The 15,448-nt window shown below is 41.2% G+C and overlaps 1 protein-coding gene across 1 annotated transcript; it reads left to right on the top strand.

Moving 5' to 3' along the window:
• The first annotated feature begins 5,996 nt into the window (after positions 1-5,996).
• Positions 5,997-15,198, top strand: GJA1 (gap junction protein, alpha 1, 43kDa). The gene is made up of 2 exons (XM_009325653.1): positions 5,997-6,244; positions 12,132-15,198. Exon 2 carries the CDS (start codon positions 12,148-12,150, stop codon positions 13,291-13,293), a length of 1,146 nt encoding a protein of 381 aa, XP_009323928.1. The 5' UTR covers positions 5,997-6,244; positions 12,132-12,147; the 3' UTR covers positions 13,294-15,198.
• The last annotated feature ends 250 nt before the right edge of the window (positions 15,199-15,448 follow it).

Below are 15,448 nucleotides of genomic sequence, written 5' to 3'. Positions count from 1 at the left end.
TTAAATGAGAAGATCAAAAATCAAAATGAAATAAAACCCGAGAACATTCTTACAACAGGATGGAAAAGCTGAGATTTCTTGAGGGGAAGGGAACTCACCCATTTCCCCTTTGCTTTTCTGACACGGCCAAAGTAGCCAAACTTTCTGTCCCTCAGTTCAGCCACATGTGGAAAACTCATCAATCTCTACAAGATTTCAAAGACCACCACCACAGAAAGGCAGTTGCTGTTTGTAAAGCCTGAATAAAAAGTATTAGAATTTATGTCAAAACCACTCATTTTTTCTAAACATCCAAAGCACAATGATTATTGTACACCTGATTTTCTGTTTGGTAATAAGGAAAATGTTTTTCATCAAGAAAGGTGTAAAAGTATCTTCGGCTGGGTAGGCATTCGGAGGAGTTACCTACTCTGGTTTTCTTTTATTTGTGTAGGTTTCTATTTTGGAGTTTGGTTGTATAGCCTTTATTTACACTGCTGTGTAGTACTTAATGTGTGCAGATTTATTGGATCCAGTGAGATTACCCATGAGAGTAAGGAGCAGACGGTGTCAATACACATTCTGAAATTTTCTTTTATTTCAGTGCTAATGTATTAGGTCATTGCAGGATGTCCTGACAAAATTCAAAGGCTGTTTTGTGAAAGACTGCTTTACTTTCACACTATGTTACTCTACAGTTTGAAAACCTGAAATGGCCATATTTGTTTTAAAAAACTCCCGACCAAATGACTGGAAAACCTCACCACCAATATAGAGAAATAAAAGCTCACAAAATACTATGAGACCATCTCAGTGCAGGATTTTTGAAAGTGAAATGGAAAATAAAATAAACAAAAAGTTTAATTGACATTCAAGATCCAATATAATTCATGTTTATTTTCACTGTGTACAGAAGGTGGAGCCAAATTCATAAGGATCTGTGAACTCATACTTCATTCTTTGTTTGAATGGTTTTCTACTGTCTTTCCAGAGGGGCAGCTTGCTCTGAGGAGATATTGATCGGAATCAGTTACAATGTTGGGATAAGTCCTTTTAAGACAAACTTTTCGGGTGTTTAAGCTGTCTGTAATGAGCTTTAGAAGTTCCTTGGCGCAGCTGAAGAGCATCTGAGCCTCCACATATTACCCTTCTCCCTTTCTGACCATTAGCGAACCAGGAACAAATTGGTATTTCTAAACATAGCATGGGAAAGTGAGCAAGCCGAGTATCACCATGAAGAAGCTGTGGTGAGATCTTAGTGGTATGAAGTGGCAGGCATCGACCAGCACAAAGAACAGAAAGGAGACCATCACCCCGAACTTTGAACACTGTATTTTCCTTCTCTGCGATCCACATAAATTTTAAAAAGAAACACCCATTTAGCTGTTTTCACTGCTAGCTGATACTTCACAAGGCAACTAGAGAATAGGACAGAATAATTTTTGGCTTAAAGGACAGAGCCAGACATTAAGAAATTTTGCTCCTAATCCTGATTGTGCCATGAGCTGTCTATGACTCAGAAAAGCTGCGGATATTCTCCATGACAAACTTTCTGTCTCCGTAAAAGAGGTTAATATAACGTAAGTTGTTCTATGTTAATATTTATAAAGCACTCTGAGAGTTTAGACAGGTGACTGTGCAACGGTGCAAAATATTTCCAGAGAATAGTGACCATTTCTAGGCCGGGCTCTGATCTGGTGGCATCTGTTACTGAGAACTTCTCCACACTTCCATCTGAGGTGCTTCAGCCTTGATGTGTTTCCAGCAGGGTCTCTTTCAAAATAGGAGCTTTTTCCTTTTCCAGGCAGATCAGTAAGAGCAGACTCTATCTTGCACTGGCTAAGCCTCCTTTTCCCCTGGGGAATATCTAGCTTTAATAGCCCCGTAGCAAATGATCTGAGAGACCAGTTTCAACAAGGAACGGCAAGTGTGCTCACTAAGAGACAGTCTTTTGGTTATCCTACTTTTTATTATTACTATCCTTATGATTATCAGAAAATATTCTCTCATATGCTATGTGCTGTGCCACCCAAGTGGGAACAGCTACCGCCTTGAGGGATGACAATTGCCTTTGCTTTGAACAAGTGATGACCCTTTGAAACTTGGGGGCGGGAGGCTGTGTTTTGCAGACCCAACAGTGCTGGGCACAGGAGCTTCCAGAACGTGCAAAGGCTGTGGCCAGCAACTTCAAAGCTGTGTTCTATTTCTTCGTGATGTCAATTCCTTAAACAAGCAAAAACCACTGGCTGCTTTGAAAAAAAAAAAATCATTAGTCTGCACATTTATGTGCTTAGGTAATCAAGAAATACCACATTATTGTTCCTTGGACATTCTGAGAAGCTTTACCTCAATAGGGCATGAAACAGTGCCACGCATCATTCACAAGTCTGTCTTTAAAGCCAAATGTGTGAGAAGGGATATCGGTGAAAACATGCCGAAGCTTACGTGCCATCCAAGAATGTGGGTGACTGCACAGCTGCCTTGAAAGGCACCCAAGAATATCAGTATTGCATGTGTATGTTCATCTCAGTTTACTGTATATTCAGCTCAGTTTACTCGGTCCATGGACTCCTCTCCCAAATTACACAGGATGAGGACAGTGGTGTGCATGGGAGTACTAGGAAGTGAATTTTGCAAACAAATTGAAAACAAGTGAAGACATGCTATTTGTCTTAAGAGCTCCATAAATCACAGACATCCTTAACTGGGCATAGACCATGAATCCCACTGGTATCAATGGGAAATTTTGTAATGGTCAAAGGACTGGAGAGCCTTCCAAATGAAACATTCACTAGTGCTTTCCTGGTGAATCAGGTTACTAAAATATTTTTGAGGAAGTATTTGGAGGCGATATGAGCAAAAAGTTTCTGTATAGAATTCTGTACTTGTGTTCAGGTAATAAATAGAAAACAGTGGACCGAGTTCTGTATTAACCACGAATCTGTGTCAAAGGCTGGAAATATTAAATAATCCAATTTATGGTTCCCTTTGGTAAGTCTGTGTAGAAAAGCAGCAGCGGTACTATGGGCTCTGAACTATTTCACTGATTTACCCAAGGATCCAGTAGAGAGTGGACAGAAATCCTGTGGAGTTCACCCTGAGGTCCAGTCCCAGAGATGAGCTTGACGGAGCCTAGGCTCCAGCACTGCGTCTGGGTCACAGTGCGAACGTGCCCTTATGGATTGTGCTGTAGCCTGCCAAACCAAAGACAAACAGGTTCTGCAGTCCTGGGATTGCCACGCTGAAAGATTGCTTCAGAAGACAGTGCCGTCTGCTCCACAATGCAAAATGTCAATGGATGGCAATATAGGTCCCACAGAGCTCTGGGCCCCAAAATCTTCAATTCCATGGTGTAAAAAGAGTCTGTGTTCCACAATACAAGGCTTCAAATCTAACTGTGATTCTCACCCGTCTCTTAGTCCGTAATTAAGAACAGACTTGCAAATATCTCAGGTCTGACACCCCCGTGCCTTCCTGTTGAACACAGCTTCAGCTGAAGAGGGGTTGTGTGTGAAGACATTTGTTCAATCTGAAAAGCTTATTTCCATTGCGATGCAAATGAGTGTGAGACTTTCTGGTAACCTTGTGAAACGGTAGATCATTGCATCATCTGAAGCTGAATATGCTCTGGTAATAGGCTGTGAAACGTGATCATGGAGACATATTTCCAAACTCTAAGAGACTAATAATAATTCTTCGTAATTCCACACAGTATCATGGTGGAGGCTTGAAATATTTCCATTTTCATGTGAATAATGCCGTAGCAAAGCCAAGTGTTAATGCTTATTATTGCTGCAAAATTATTCTTCCCTTGTTACTAACATACACATTTTAGTTTTCCAAAGTGGATTTTCAGAGTGTTGGGCTTCTCACAAATACTGTTGTTTTAAGTGGAGAAATACTTCTCTGTCCTTCTTTTAAAAACAGAATGTTTGAAAAATTGCAAAGCCTATATAGGAAGATACATGGAAAAATGCAAGATCGGGCAAGCTGGACCCCTGTGATCATGCCAGCTTTGACAGAGAACGATAGCATTGTATGCTAGTGTGCTATAATTTAAGTTTTTTTTTCTAGCATAAAGCTGCTTTCCTAAGGGGCAGCTTTTTCAGCACCAACGCATACGATATCCCAAATCTCTTCATTGCCTCAGCATCGGCACACACGTAGCCATGTTGTTGGTATTTTGTACTTTGCTCTAGAATAACCAGTGTGTTATGGGGCAGTAGCAGGAGCATTATGTGTACTCCACTCACTGTCTATACCATAGTCATGAGGGCAGTGAAACGCTATGGTGTGTGTATTACAATTTTTTAATTCTCAAGAAGGGCCCACAGACTGCTAAGCACAAAGCTCCATTTCTCCCTTGCTGTAAAGAGAAAAAGCAACCTTAAAACAACACTCAGAGAACATGAAGAAAAGGTTTCTTTTTGCCATATGGCTTGGACAACTGTAAAAACTAAAAAAGGTGTCAAAACTAGCCGGTATCAAAGGAAAGGGGGCAAGCTAGGGAAACCAGCCCTCCCCGTCTGTAGCCGGAGGAAGGAGAATGGAAGGTGTACAGATGTAGTGTACTAGCTCTTTTTCTCAAACAGGAGGCAGTGTGGTCTGCTACAAACAGCTCGAGAGCAAGAACCAGGACCGTGTGTTTCTTTCCCAGCTTCAAAGCTCCCTGCTGAGTATCTTCTACAAAGATCTTGTCTGAGTTCTCTCCTCCGGAGAGTTCTGGGTGAAAAGCAGTAGCTAAAGGCTGTGAAAAATAAGCAGCAATATCTAGGTTGTGTTGTAGAGTGTAACATTCATTATTTCAAGAAGAAACTATAAAGAGGATCTTTATTTGGGAACCTCTCAATGGCCATTACTGGACTTCTCCTTTATAGCCTTCATAGAGCAAAAAATACTCATCCACGCTATCGAGCCCAGAAATAGCCCATGAGAATAACACGAATTGAAACCCAAATGAGTCTGGTAGAACCCAAAATGTGAAACTTCATTGAGAGCTATCTAACCACGGACACTTCCAGAGAAGCTCTTAAGCAGTCCCACAGAGGAGCTAATACTCCATGACAGGAACAAGTACAAGACCAATTCCTAATGCAGTTTGGACTCCATGTGTGAGGAGCTTAACACAGGCAGAGAAATAAATTAATCTCTGTTCTACAGAGGAGGCATTTTTCAAGGAGCGTTTAACCAGGGACTGGTCAGGAGCAAAGCCAAACTAGTTTTGTTCTAACTGAATAGATCAGTTTTGGAGCATGCTTTTATTTTGTAAAATGCGGTCAAAAATTATCAGGAACATTTCTTCTCACTATTGAAGACTGATTCTCTGTACTATGCTTTATTTTCTGAAGTTTCCTGGAAAGAGTTTCCTGGAATGTGAGATCATTTCTTCATTTCTCCCATGGGATGGACACACGCGCGCACACACGCACACACACACAAATAATAATAAAAAAAAAGTGTGATGGGTATCTCCTGTAGAAACAAACACGCTGCTGCTGGTGTGTACTTTCATGCGAGCACGTAAAGGAAACAGACCTAAGTAAACAAAGCTGTGTTCACGACAAAAAGTAGAGAGGGCTTGAGAGGGCTTCCTCTCTTAGGTAGTGGCACGGAGGGAATGGAGAGAGCAGCTACGTGGTCCAGCCCCAGCATCCAGGGGGTTCACGCTGGTTACCCATTAATCCCTTTCAGGCGTTTTTCCCTTCCCCTGTAGTGAAACTCCTGGTGCACACCAGAGAGCTCAATTGTTTCATCTGTCCCGGGCAAGCCCAGATCTGGATAAAGTGCCACCCAGGTGCCTTCGGTGACCGAGAGGGGCTGTGCGGGGGTGGGGGGCGGCTGCTGGCTGCCCCTGTATTTGTTTTGTTACATCAGCAAGAGTGGACTTTCATGCCTCCGCTCTCTCCTTTTCCCCGGGCTGGTTTTTGCTGTGCCTTCAGTTCTTTCCCTCCTCCCCCACCTTCCTCCTCTCCATTTGCAGAGCGCCCCTCCTCCTGGGCTGCTACCCCTCCTTTTCCCCTCCTCTTTCACAGTCAGAGGCTTGAAAACTTGTTAAAAGCTCTCCCAGTGTTCCAAGTTAGAAAAAACTTTTACGAGGTATCAGCACTTTTCTTTCATTAGTGGGGAAGGAAGGATGAAAAATACAAAACAGCAGTAGACTTTTAAAGTTTAAATAGACAGGTCTGAGTGCCTGAACGCGCTCTTCCATTTTACTTTAACCCTCCAAAGAAGTACTCTGATCCAGTTTCACTGCTGATCAGCAAGGGTAAGTTGAAAGTTTTCCTTTTTCATCCTTTTGTGTATCATTTTTTCTGAAAACACTTTTTTTTTCACCCTAAGAATTTTGTGTAATTGCGCTGATGGTTGAACTTGTTTAAAAATATACATCTGTAAAAGCCTAAGTTCTCTTAAAGTGCCAAGTTGAAACTTGTAGGTATTCTTTGCTTTCTTTGGTCATATTTCTATACATTTCTTCAGATACTACACTTTTCAAACTTCTAACCTTGTTCCACTGGGAGAGAAACTGCGGTGGAGTTGTAACTGCAGGGCTGAGTTGCAGACTTGTTGCTAGTGTTTGGGTGGAATCGCTTCTCTCTGTACTTGCCCAAGACTAACTGACCTTCTTTAAAGGAAAAACCGAGGTGCGCTTCAGTCTCCTCTGTTGTACCGCAGTTGCATCAGAAGTCGGGAACAGGGAGACCTTGTCCTGAGTGCGTCCCCCTTCTGCCCCACGCATTTTGCTTTCATACGGAAATCCTGATTGATGCCTAATAGTTTGTGCAGAGCAAGGTTCTTAATTGGGTGCTTTGTTACATGCTGCAGCTACTAAAGTGGTGACTTTCACGTGGTCTTCCTGATAAGTTTTCCCCTTTTCTTTTAAAATAGATGTGATAAAATCCAGACGTGGGTTACGGATTTTTAACCTGGTTTGTATATAGTTACTCTGTTTTAGCAACCTCGGTGAAGGTTTTTAGAGGAGGAATGTGAGATACCATGATATGCCTTACCACGTTGGCAATGTCTGTGAAAGTCTTGGGTAGATATAAATGAAAGTTGTCTAGGAAGAGCTGTGCAAGAATATCCACAATATGTGTCATAATCCCAATATGACACATTCCCTTTATATTACCTTGAAGGCTTAAATACCAAAACGCGGAGGAAAAAAATGCTTGAGCAGCATCTCTTGGAGAACTAAAAAGCTTTTTACGTTGCAAGACTTGGAGCGATTCCTTACAGCGATTGTTGCCTGCTGCTTGCCAGTAGTTAAAGAGCAACACGAGGAGGCAGGAAAAAGAGCCTTCAGCTGAAAGACAGATGAAGCAGAGTCTATCTTATCGAGTAACACGTTCTCCTCTTAAACAAGAATATTGTGTGCTTGTGCATGTCCTCACGTTTTGCCTTGAGATAACCAGCGAGCCTCATGAAGTGGCGTATTTCGTCTGAGGAGTTCCTTTTGATTTTTGTGTGTGAGATTTATGATGCAAACCCCTGGTAATGGGGACAAAAATGGGCTACAGACACCTTGTGCCTGACTTCCATGTGTGTGCGTGTGTGTGCGCGCACAGGGAGCAAGTTGGAGGATTTGCGTGAAGCTTTCATCCTGCCATTTTTAACATCTGGACAGCACACTACACTGCAGAATTTAAGCCTCTAGTCTTTGGGATGTTTACTGAAGTGTTTCCTTCAGAAACTTCAAAGCCAAACACTGGCACTGACCCATGATACCTAGCAAGCATACAAATGGGAGAAGGGTGAGCAGCAGGCTGGGTTCAGAGAGGGACGCAAGGGACTTGATTTGTGACATAAATCTGAATGCTTATAGACTCAGGAGCGCAAACAGATTCAACACTGTAAAGTTATCTCAGCTCTCATATTATGCAAGCCCAAAAGATTAATTTTACTTGTCTCTGAAATGAACGTCGGTTTAGGCCAAGGATTCCTGTGGGCATGAGGAAGGTTAGATGACATTGAGCAATATATCTGTTTCATCAGATATGTTGCTGTCTTTCCCCCGGTCTCTGGTATCTCCTCCCCATGTTACCCACTGAATTTATCTCTCATGGAGGCACCTGGTCTGTTGTTTATGCCACATGTAGATTGTAGAAATCCAGATTTCAAAATCTGCAGGCAGGAGCATCAGAGGGCCCAAGGCCCCCTCAGGGAATTCAGCATTTCTTCTCTTAATTCCAAAGTGAGTCAGGAGAAGGATGAATCTGGGCAGCAACACAGAGGGTAGACCTGACTTGTACAACTACAGAATGTCTAAGAAAATGCTTACGGTTGCTTTTGCAACTATGCTTTAGAATTAAATTAGGTGGAGAGGGTATAACATGGGAGAGGCAAAGGCAATGGGGTAGATCCACAAGTGCCTGACGACCAGCAATAGTAGCAGACAACGAAAAAAACACACAGTTGTGACACTTTAAATTCTAGTTACTGCAACCATTTAGTGCGTAATCTTTGTCCAGTGGATGAAATGAACTGAAGCTCATCTGCAGACCTCCAAATGAACTACACCTTCCCAGGGGAATGTCTGGAAGACATTCGCTGATTTTTGTAAGATTTCAGAAAACTAGCCTTCCCTATTCCAACACATCCAAACCCCATCAGTTGTACATCTCAGTTCCTTTCTCTGCAATGCTGGTTGCTTTTGGGAAATACTCAAGCTGATTGACATTCAGGGTCCAGAATCTTCTCTTTTGTTGGCTATTTATGTGTGTGTGAGCACCCACAAAAATGTAGAAAAGGTTGGAAAACCAAAACTTTGGCCTGTTTCCCAACTGCTTCAGCTGATCCCATTTTAGATCCCACTCTAACCCTTATTGCTCTTCCATCCACTAGCATGTGACCTTCTAACACTGTAGTCAGACCTGGGCATGTTACCACAGCACTGAGTTTGCATTATTCTTCCTGGAAAATATGAACCAGATGACATGATCAATGCCGTCCATAAAAAATAGTTCTAGAATTTCTTAATTGTGGCTTACAAATCAAATTTCTTATACATGTGGTCATCCAAAACCCATGCAGATGAATGCTGCTCTATGGCTTTTTTTTCCTATCTTTACCCACACACAGTAGGACCTGGAAGAAATCCATCTTTTGAAGAGTTTACTAGGCCGGCATTAGTCTGTCTCAGAAAAAGGTTATAATCCTGTAAAGTAATAATCATTAAGAACTCATGAAAAGCACATACTCATCATCAGCCATATCCTTGAATTCCTGAAGTACTGAAATTGTATCAATTGATCAGGTCAACCTGTGTCATTCAGTGGACTCATTTAAGGTGTCTGGAAGTGTTAAAAGAAGTTTCAGTCCAGAATGCTGAAGAACTATTTTTAAAGGCTATCTGCCATCCATGTCAATCTATTTACAAAGCTAGAATACTTAAATAACTGTTCAGTACAAAACCTCTTTTCATACCTAGTAAACAGATATTGTAATCAGTTAATAAAAACGGTCTTTCAGTGCCCTGAAAGTAAACAAGTTAGATCCGATGAATGAGTTTTCTCTACAACAAAACAAAGTACTGTGTTTCATAAAGCAATAGAATCCACTTTAAGCAAAGGAATAATATATTTGTGCCACCACAAGGTTATCTGATTAACAGTACAATGTTTTGAATTGATGTGGGGTTTTTTATCACTGGCAAAGGCTAACTAGTAAGTGATCTCTTTAAAAAAAGTTGCTTTTCGAAACTATGTATGAGTAATTCAAGCATGGAATGTTTCCTCCTGGAGTTTATATTGCCAGAGGACATAAATGAAACATAGCAATTTTGCATGCTGAAGCAAATTAAAAAATAGGTAGTAAATTCTCAAAATATTGCAGGTGTGGGATTAAGTAGGTCAAAACTGAAGTAAATCACGTTGCATTAATGGACCGGAGTGGAGTGTAATTAAAAAATAAACAACACATAACTGCCTAGAAATAACACGTCCTCTGTTTTCTTAATCAAACTTTCAATCTGAAATAACATTTAGACAGTAAAAAAATATGTTGAGTCTGAGGAAAGTCTGTAATGCAGTACTTTCGAATCATCGGAAAGCTGACTAATTAAATCAAGAAGCTGTTACTTGAAAAAGGCTTCTTCTGTCCACTTCCACTTCTAAGACATGGAGCAAATAGCTTGCCTTTAAAACAAACTTCACATGTTGTGTAGTTACAGGCTGTTCTCTGTTTTAACAATCCCAGCCTGAGGAGGAGCGTGGTCACATTTCATTCCAGCCTTTCCAGAGACCTCTGTGCTCATGTGCCCGACTCCTTCTCTGCCACCCTGAGCCCATAAAGACAAGCTAGCCTTTCCTGGGAAGGACTAAAGCTGGGGATGGCTGAAGGGATGTGTCGGAGACAAACACGCTGTGTACTCCTCCCAGCAGAGGCTTCCAGATTTAAAAGTCCGGAGCAGGCCTGATCCTTTGATGGGGCTTCATTCATGTGAAGAACTAATGACATGAGGAAGGGTCTGCACGCCGCAGTAGGCAAACTTCAGAGCAAGCTGACTAAGCGGACTGAGGAAATGACCCTGGGATATTTTTCAGGGGTTCAAAAGATAATTGGCATCTTGGAGCTATCGGATCCAGTACTTTAAACACTTGTCTCCCATTACTCTCTCAGACTCTTTCCGATGTCAGGAACGGTGTGTTTTTATTTGGCATCTATTGTTATGATTGAGTTTGCCAGACTTATAATCTTGTGTTTCCAGTGACTCACTGCTTCTTGAAAGAAAATCTCCCCGGTGCTAAAATTTCCTATTTTATGAATTATCTAAAAAGGGCTTTTTCTATAAATGACCTTCGCTAGGGAACATATCCATGATGCGATGGGGAGGAAATCATTTGGACGTTATCAAAACTATTAATACCAGGAAGGGATTACTCAGCATGCACGGAACAAATATCTGTACCCCGCAGCATCTACTTTAAAAGGGAAACTTTGTGATTATTTTTCCTTTTAAGTGCCCGATTTCACATGCTTGTTCATGTGGGGCAAGTTAAAATGTAAGTTTTTATGCAGATAAGATTACCATTCTCCAGCTGATAAAAATCCTGTAGTGAGCTTTGTTTTTCCTAGGAATCTAGAACATCAAGTAAACAATTTCATTTCTTTTATGTCATCCAGTGTATTTCCAGATATCCCTGAGAAGCTGCCTGTGTCCCAGAAATGCGCACTTTAAAACTCAAGTAGAGAGAGACAATTTAAACTTGCAGTGTTCAACACTCGGAATGCAAACTGCGTGCCAGGAGTTGCCTTAAAAACAGAAAGAGCTCATTTACCTTTTTTCTTGCTAAATCTTTTTTCCTTTCAAAACAAAGTGAAAGAATTTAAATACAAAAAGATGCAAATACAAAGCTGATACTACAATAAATAAAGCAAGCCACAGATAAACAGGAAACCAGTTCCTCCAATATGGTAACATGAGCTTAGCTGTGCTTCATGTATTTACTATTTTTGGTTCCTTCATAAAAGTATAGGTAACGAATACTACTTTGGTCTTTGTGCTGCAAATACTAATGTATTAACTTTATTTATATAGCAAGCTTTTTCTAAAATTGAGTATACTATAAACCTGGCATCATTAGGAACTATACTTTTAAATGTATTACATACAATGTAGTGATATGCAAGAGTTCAGTTTAATGTGCTGTAATGGCACACATTTTGCGATGATAAAATTTTAGGTATCCAACCCTAACGTTAACTTAGTATAACCTTTTGTATTAGGTTATACTATGGTTTGCTTTCTTATTTTCTTAGACTGAACATAAAAATTACCATGAACAATCCACACTGAAAGAGAGAAATCTTTCATTTAATTTATTCCTAACATATTCAGGCAATGCCACTATGTACTTCCACACCCTGCTTTAGCGGTGTGTCACAGCTGTTTCTACCTGAGGCAGGTGTAGATCATTGAACTGAGGCTGCCACCGAGACATTATGTGTTACTCTCTCTTTTCAGTTTCCCTGACTTCCCACTCGAACTGCAGACTAACTAAAATTCTCGTTTCTCTTCAGATCGTGTAAAACACATGAATTAAAACAAAGCTGACATCAATGCTCTATTAGCATTGATCTGTGATTCAGTGTATCGAAGGTATTAAAGTTCTGTCTTAACCATCACTTTTTTTTTTCTTTGTGTCCTTCTTCAGCCAGCATCCTGTGAAGATGGGTGATTGGAGTGCCTTGGGAAAACTTCTTGACAAGGTTCAAGCCTATTCTACTGCAGGAGGGAAAGTATGGCTGTCTGTCCTCTTTATTTTCCGAATCTTGCTACTGGGAACAGCAGTCGAATCTGCATGGGGAGATGAACAATCTGCTTTCCGGTGCAACACTCAACAGCCTGGTTGCGAGAACGTCTGCTATGACAAGTCCTTCCCCATCTCCCATGTACGCTTCTGGGTTCTGCAGATCATATTTGTGTCTGTACCTACCCTTTTGTACCTGGCGCACGTGTTCTACGTAATGAGGAAAGAAGAGAAGCTGAACAAAAGAGAAGAAGAGCTCAAGGTGGTCCAAAATGATGGTGTGAATGTGGATATGCACCTCAAGCAAATAGAAATTAAGAAATTCAAGTATGGGATCGAAGAGCATGGCAAAGTGAAGATGCGTGGGGGACTGCTCCGTACTTACATCATCAGCATCCTGTTTAAATCTGTCTTCGAGGTGGCTTTCTTGCTGATACAGTGGTACATTTATGGGTTTAGCCTGAATGCCATCTATACCTGTGAGCGAGATCCATGCCCGCACAGAGTGGACTGTTTCCTCTCCCGTCCAACTGAGAAAACCATCTTCATCCTCTTCATGCTGGTCGTGTCCTTGGTGTCTCTTGCCTTGAACATCATCGAGCTTTTCTATGTGTTCTTCAAGGGTGTCAAGGATCGTGTGAAAGGGAAAACTGACCCCTACTCCCACAGCGGTGCCATGAGCCCTTCCAAGGACTGTGGCTCCCCCAAATACGCTTATTACAATGGCTGCTCCTCACCGACCGCCCCCTTGTCTCCCATGTCTCCCCCGGGGTACAAGCTTGTTACCGGAGACAGGAACAATTCCTCCTGTCGTAACTACAATAAGCAAGCTAGCGAGCAAAACTGGGCCAACTACAGTGCAGAGCAGAACAGAATGGGGCAGGCTGGCAGCACCATCTCCAACTCGCACGCCCAGCCCTTCGACTTCTCCGATGAGCACCAGAACACGAAAAAACTGGCGTCGGGACACGAGCTGCAACCCCTCACCATTGTGGACCAGAGGCCTCCCAGCAGAGCCAGCAGCCGAGCCAGCAGCAGGCCTCGACCTGACGACCTGGAGATCTAAGCTTCTAGCTGCAGTACTTGCTCAACTATGAAACGACGTGCATTGGAAGATGCAGTCTGTGCTGATCTTGTTCCAGTGGAGGTGGTACTTAACAGTCTCAAGCAGGAGATTTTAACAATCATAAAAACAAACAACCAAGCGAACAAACTTTTAAAATACTTGCTGTTTTGGGGGGGGATTGTGGGGTTGGTGTGGGGTGGTACAGTACACATCGGTATTTAATGTAGCTGGTTTAAAGAATTTAAATACTAAAAAAAAAAAAAAAAGGAAAAAGGTAGTCAGTACTAAGGTAGGGGGTGGTTTTTCTAGAAAGGCTGTAAATATCTGAGTGTATGTGTATGTGTGTACTATTGTGTTTGTTTCTAAAGAATCTTCTGTAATACTAAAACCCAATAATAACTGAACTCACATTTGTCAGGGTGAAGTGCTGCCTGAAGATGAAAACATTTTTCCTATTGAACAAGCAAAAAAGTCCAGGAGTGCCTCTGATCATTTCCCTGTCAAGAACATTCCATTCTTAGAAAGTGCACTTTGAAGGTAAACTTTCCTACATGGTCCTCCAGGTTGTTGAGAGGCTCCTGTGAGGACGATCTACAGCCTTTGAATCATTCAACTCAAATTTCAGACATGGCCCACCAGGAAATACTTTGGTCACCTGTTTTTCCAGCCCTTCGCACAGGTAGATTTTGTGACGTGCGTAAGTGGGATGGCTCCACACTTGTAGAACCGGCAACCACACTCTTGCCCACAGCGATATTCGTGTCCTGCTGCTCACGTCCAGTCTAATTAGCATTATATAAAACCCAGTTTGCTGCCACTTGCAGATTTAAGCGTTAAGACAGGCAAGCAACTGCCTTTAGTGAATTTTATCACACCTTTATGTATATTAAGGGTGTACATATGTGTGTGGATGTGGAGGTAAAGGTATACACAAAACACCCTCAGAAGCATACGTTGAGAAATAAACGCACACAGGTTACTTGCAGTTGACACTTTCTCATGGATATTGTGAAGATGTGGGCCACTATGGTGTTTACATTCTCTGATTCCTTCAATGCAAGTGAAGCACATGTCATTATATTTTTTTAATTCTATAGAATATTTTCCATGTATCCTAAATGGATGCTTTTTTAAAAATAAAAAGGGCCTAATCCTGGATGTCTTGCTCTGGAAAATCTCTCTTTTAAGTCAGTGGGAGTTTTGCCTGAACGAAGGCTACAGGATCAAGCCCAAGATGTAGCGAACCATGTTCTTGCTGGCATGAATGATTTTCTTTTCTAGAAGTTAGGGGTGGAAAAGACCCATTAGGTCATCTAGCCAATCTTCCTGATAGGTAATAATGATGCTTGAATGATAGAAGATGTAGTACTGTAAGCAAGCTTTAGTCTTTTATGTGAGAAACTTAGAAGAAATGCTTTGTGCTGGATTAATAATAAAATATGCCTACATGACTTTTGCAGTAACTGGTATTTTTCTTGTTCTAAATACTCACTTTTACTGAACTGTAATGTCCACTCTGAGTTTGACAGTTAGGTCTTTCTAGATGGCTCTAGCAACTTTAGTGTTTACACTTAGATTTTGTTTGAAATGCAAGTGAAGTTGAAAGAATTTTTAAAGAGTACAAGTCTAGCTAATTTATTTGAAATATATGCTAAGGAAATCTACCAGTTTCTTCAAATGCATAGCCTCTTAGCTGAACACAGATTGACCAAGGAAATACATAGCTTGGTTTCATTTTGCAGCAACACAGATAAATTGTTTCATTTAATACATTATATTAATTTGTTTGACATTCCATGTTAAACTACTGTTGTGTTCAACTTCATTGCATGTATGCAACCATAGTCCGTTGGATCATATTGTCTGGAGAACATTAGTCAATAAAGTTTTAATTTAGTATAAATATATTTTCTAATTGTCTTTTACTGTTTTATATGTCCATATATCTTTTGTTTCAGTCTTACAATGCAAACTCCTTCCTTCCCTCTTCATTTTTCCCCAGTCACTCTGCATTTCAGCTGTATTCTTGATTTAATCCATCTGGATTTACTTTGAACTGAAATTTCACAGGACCAGATTCAGATACCCTCACAACACTGGAAAAATGAGCATCGTTTGTGCCACTCCTGGAACAAAGTCCTACTCAGCATGAACT

Source organism: Pygoscelis adeliae, unplaced genomic scaffold, assembly GCF_000699105.1.
Source record: "Pygoscelis adeliae isolate BGI_AS28 unplaced genomic scaffold, ASM69910v1 Scaffold54, whole genome shotgun sequence".
Classification (NCBI taxonomy): domain Eukaryota; kingdom Metazoa; phylum Chordata; class Aves; order Sphenisciformes; family Spheniscidae; genus Pygoscelis; species Pygoscelis adeliae.
Note: the sequence above shows the minus strand (reverse complement) of the source record. Positions and strands in the feature narration are given on the sequence as shown.

Bases quoted from the DNA above. Each gene is read 5' to 3' on its own strand.
- GJA1 (XM_009325653.1), top strand. From the start codon at position 12,148: ATGGGTGATTGGAGTGCCTTGGGAAAACTTCTTGACAAGGTTCAAGCC.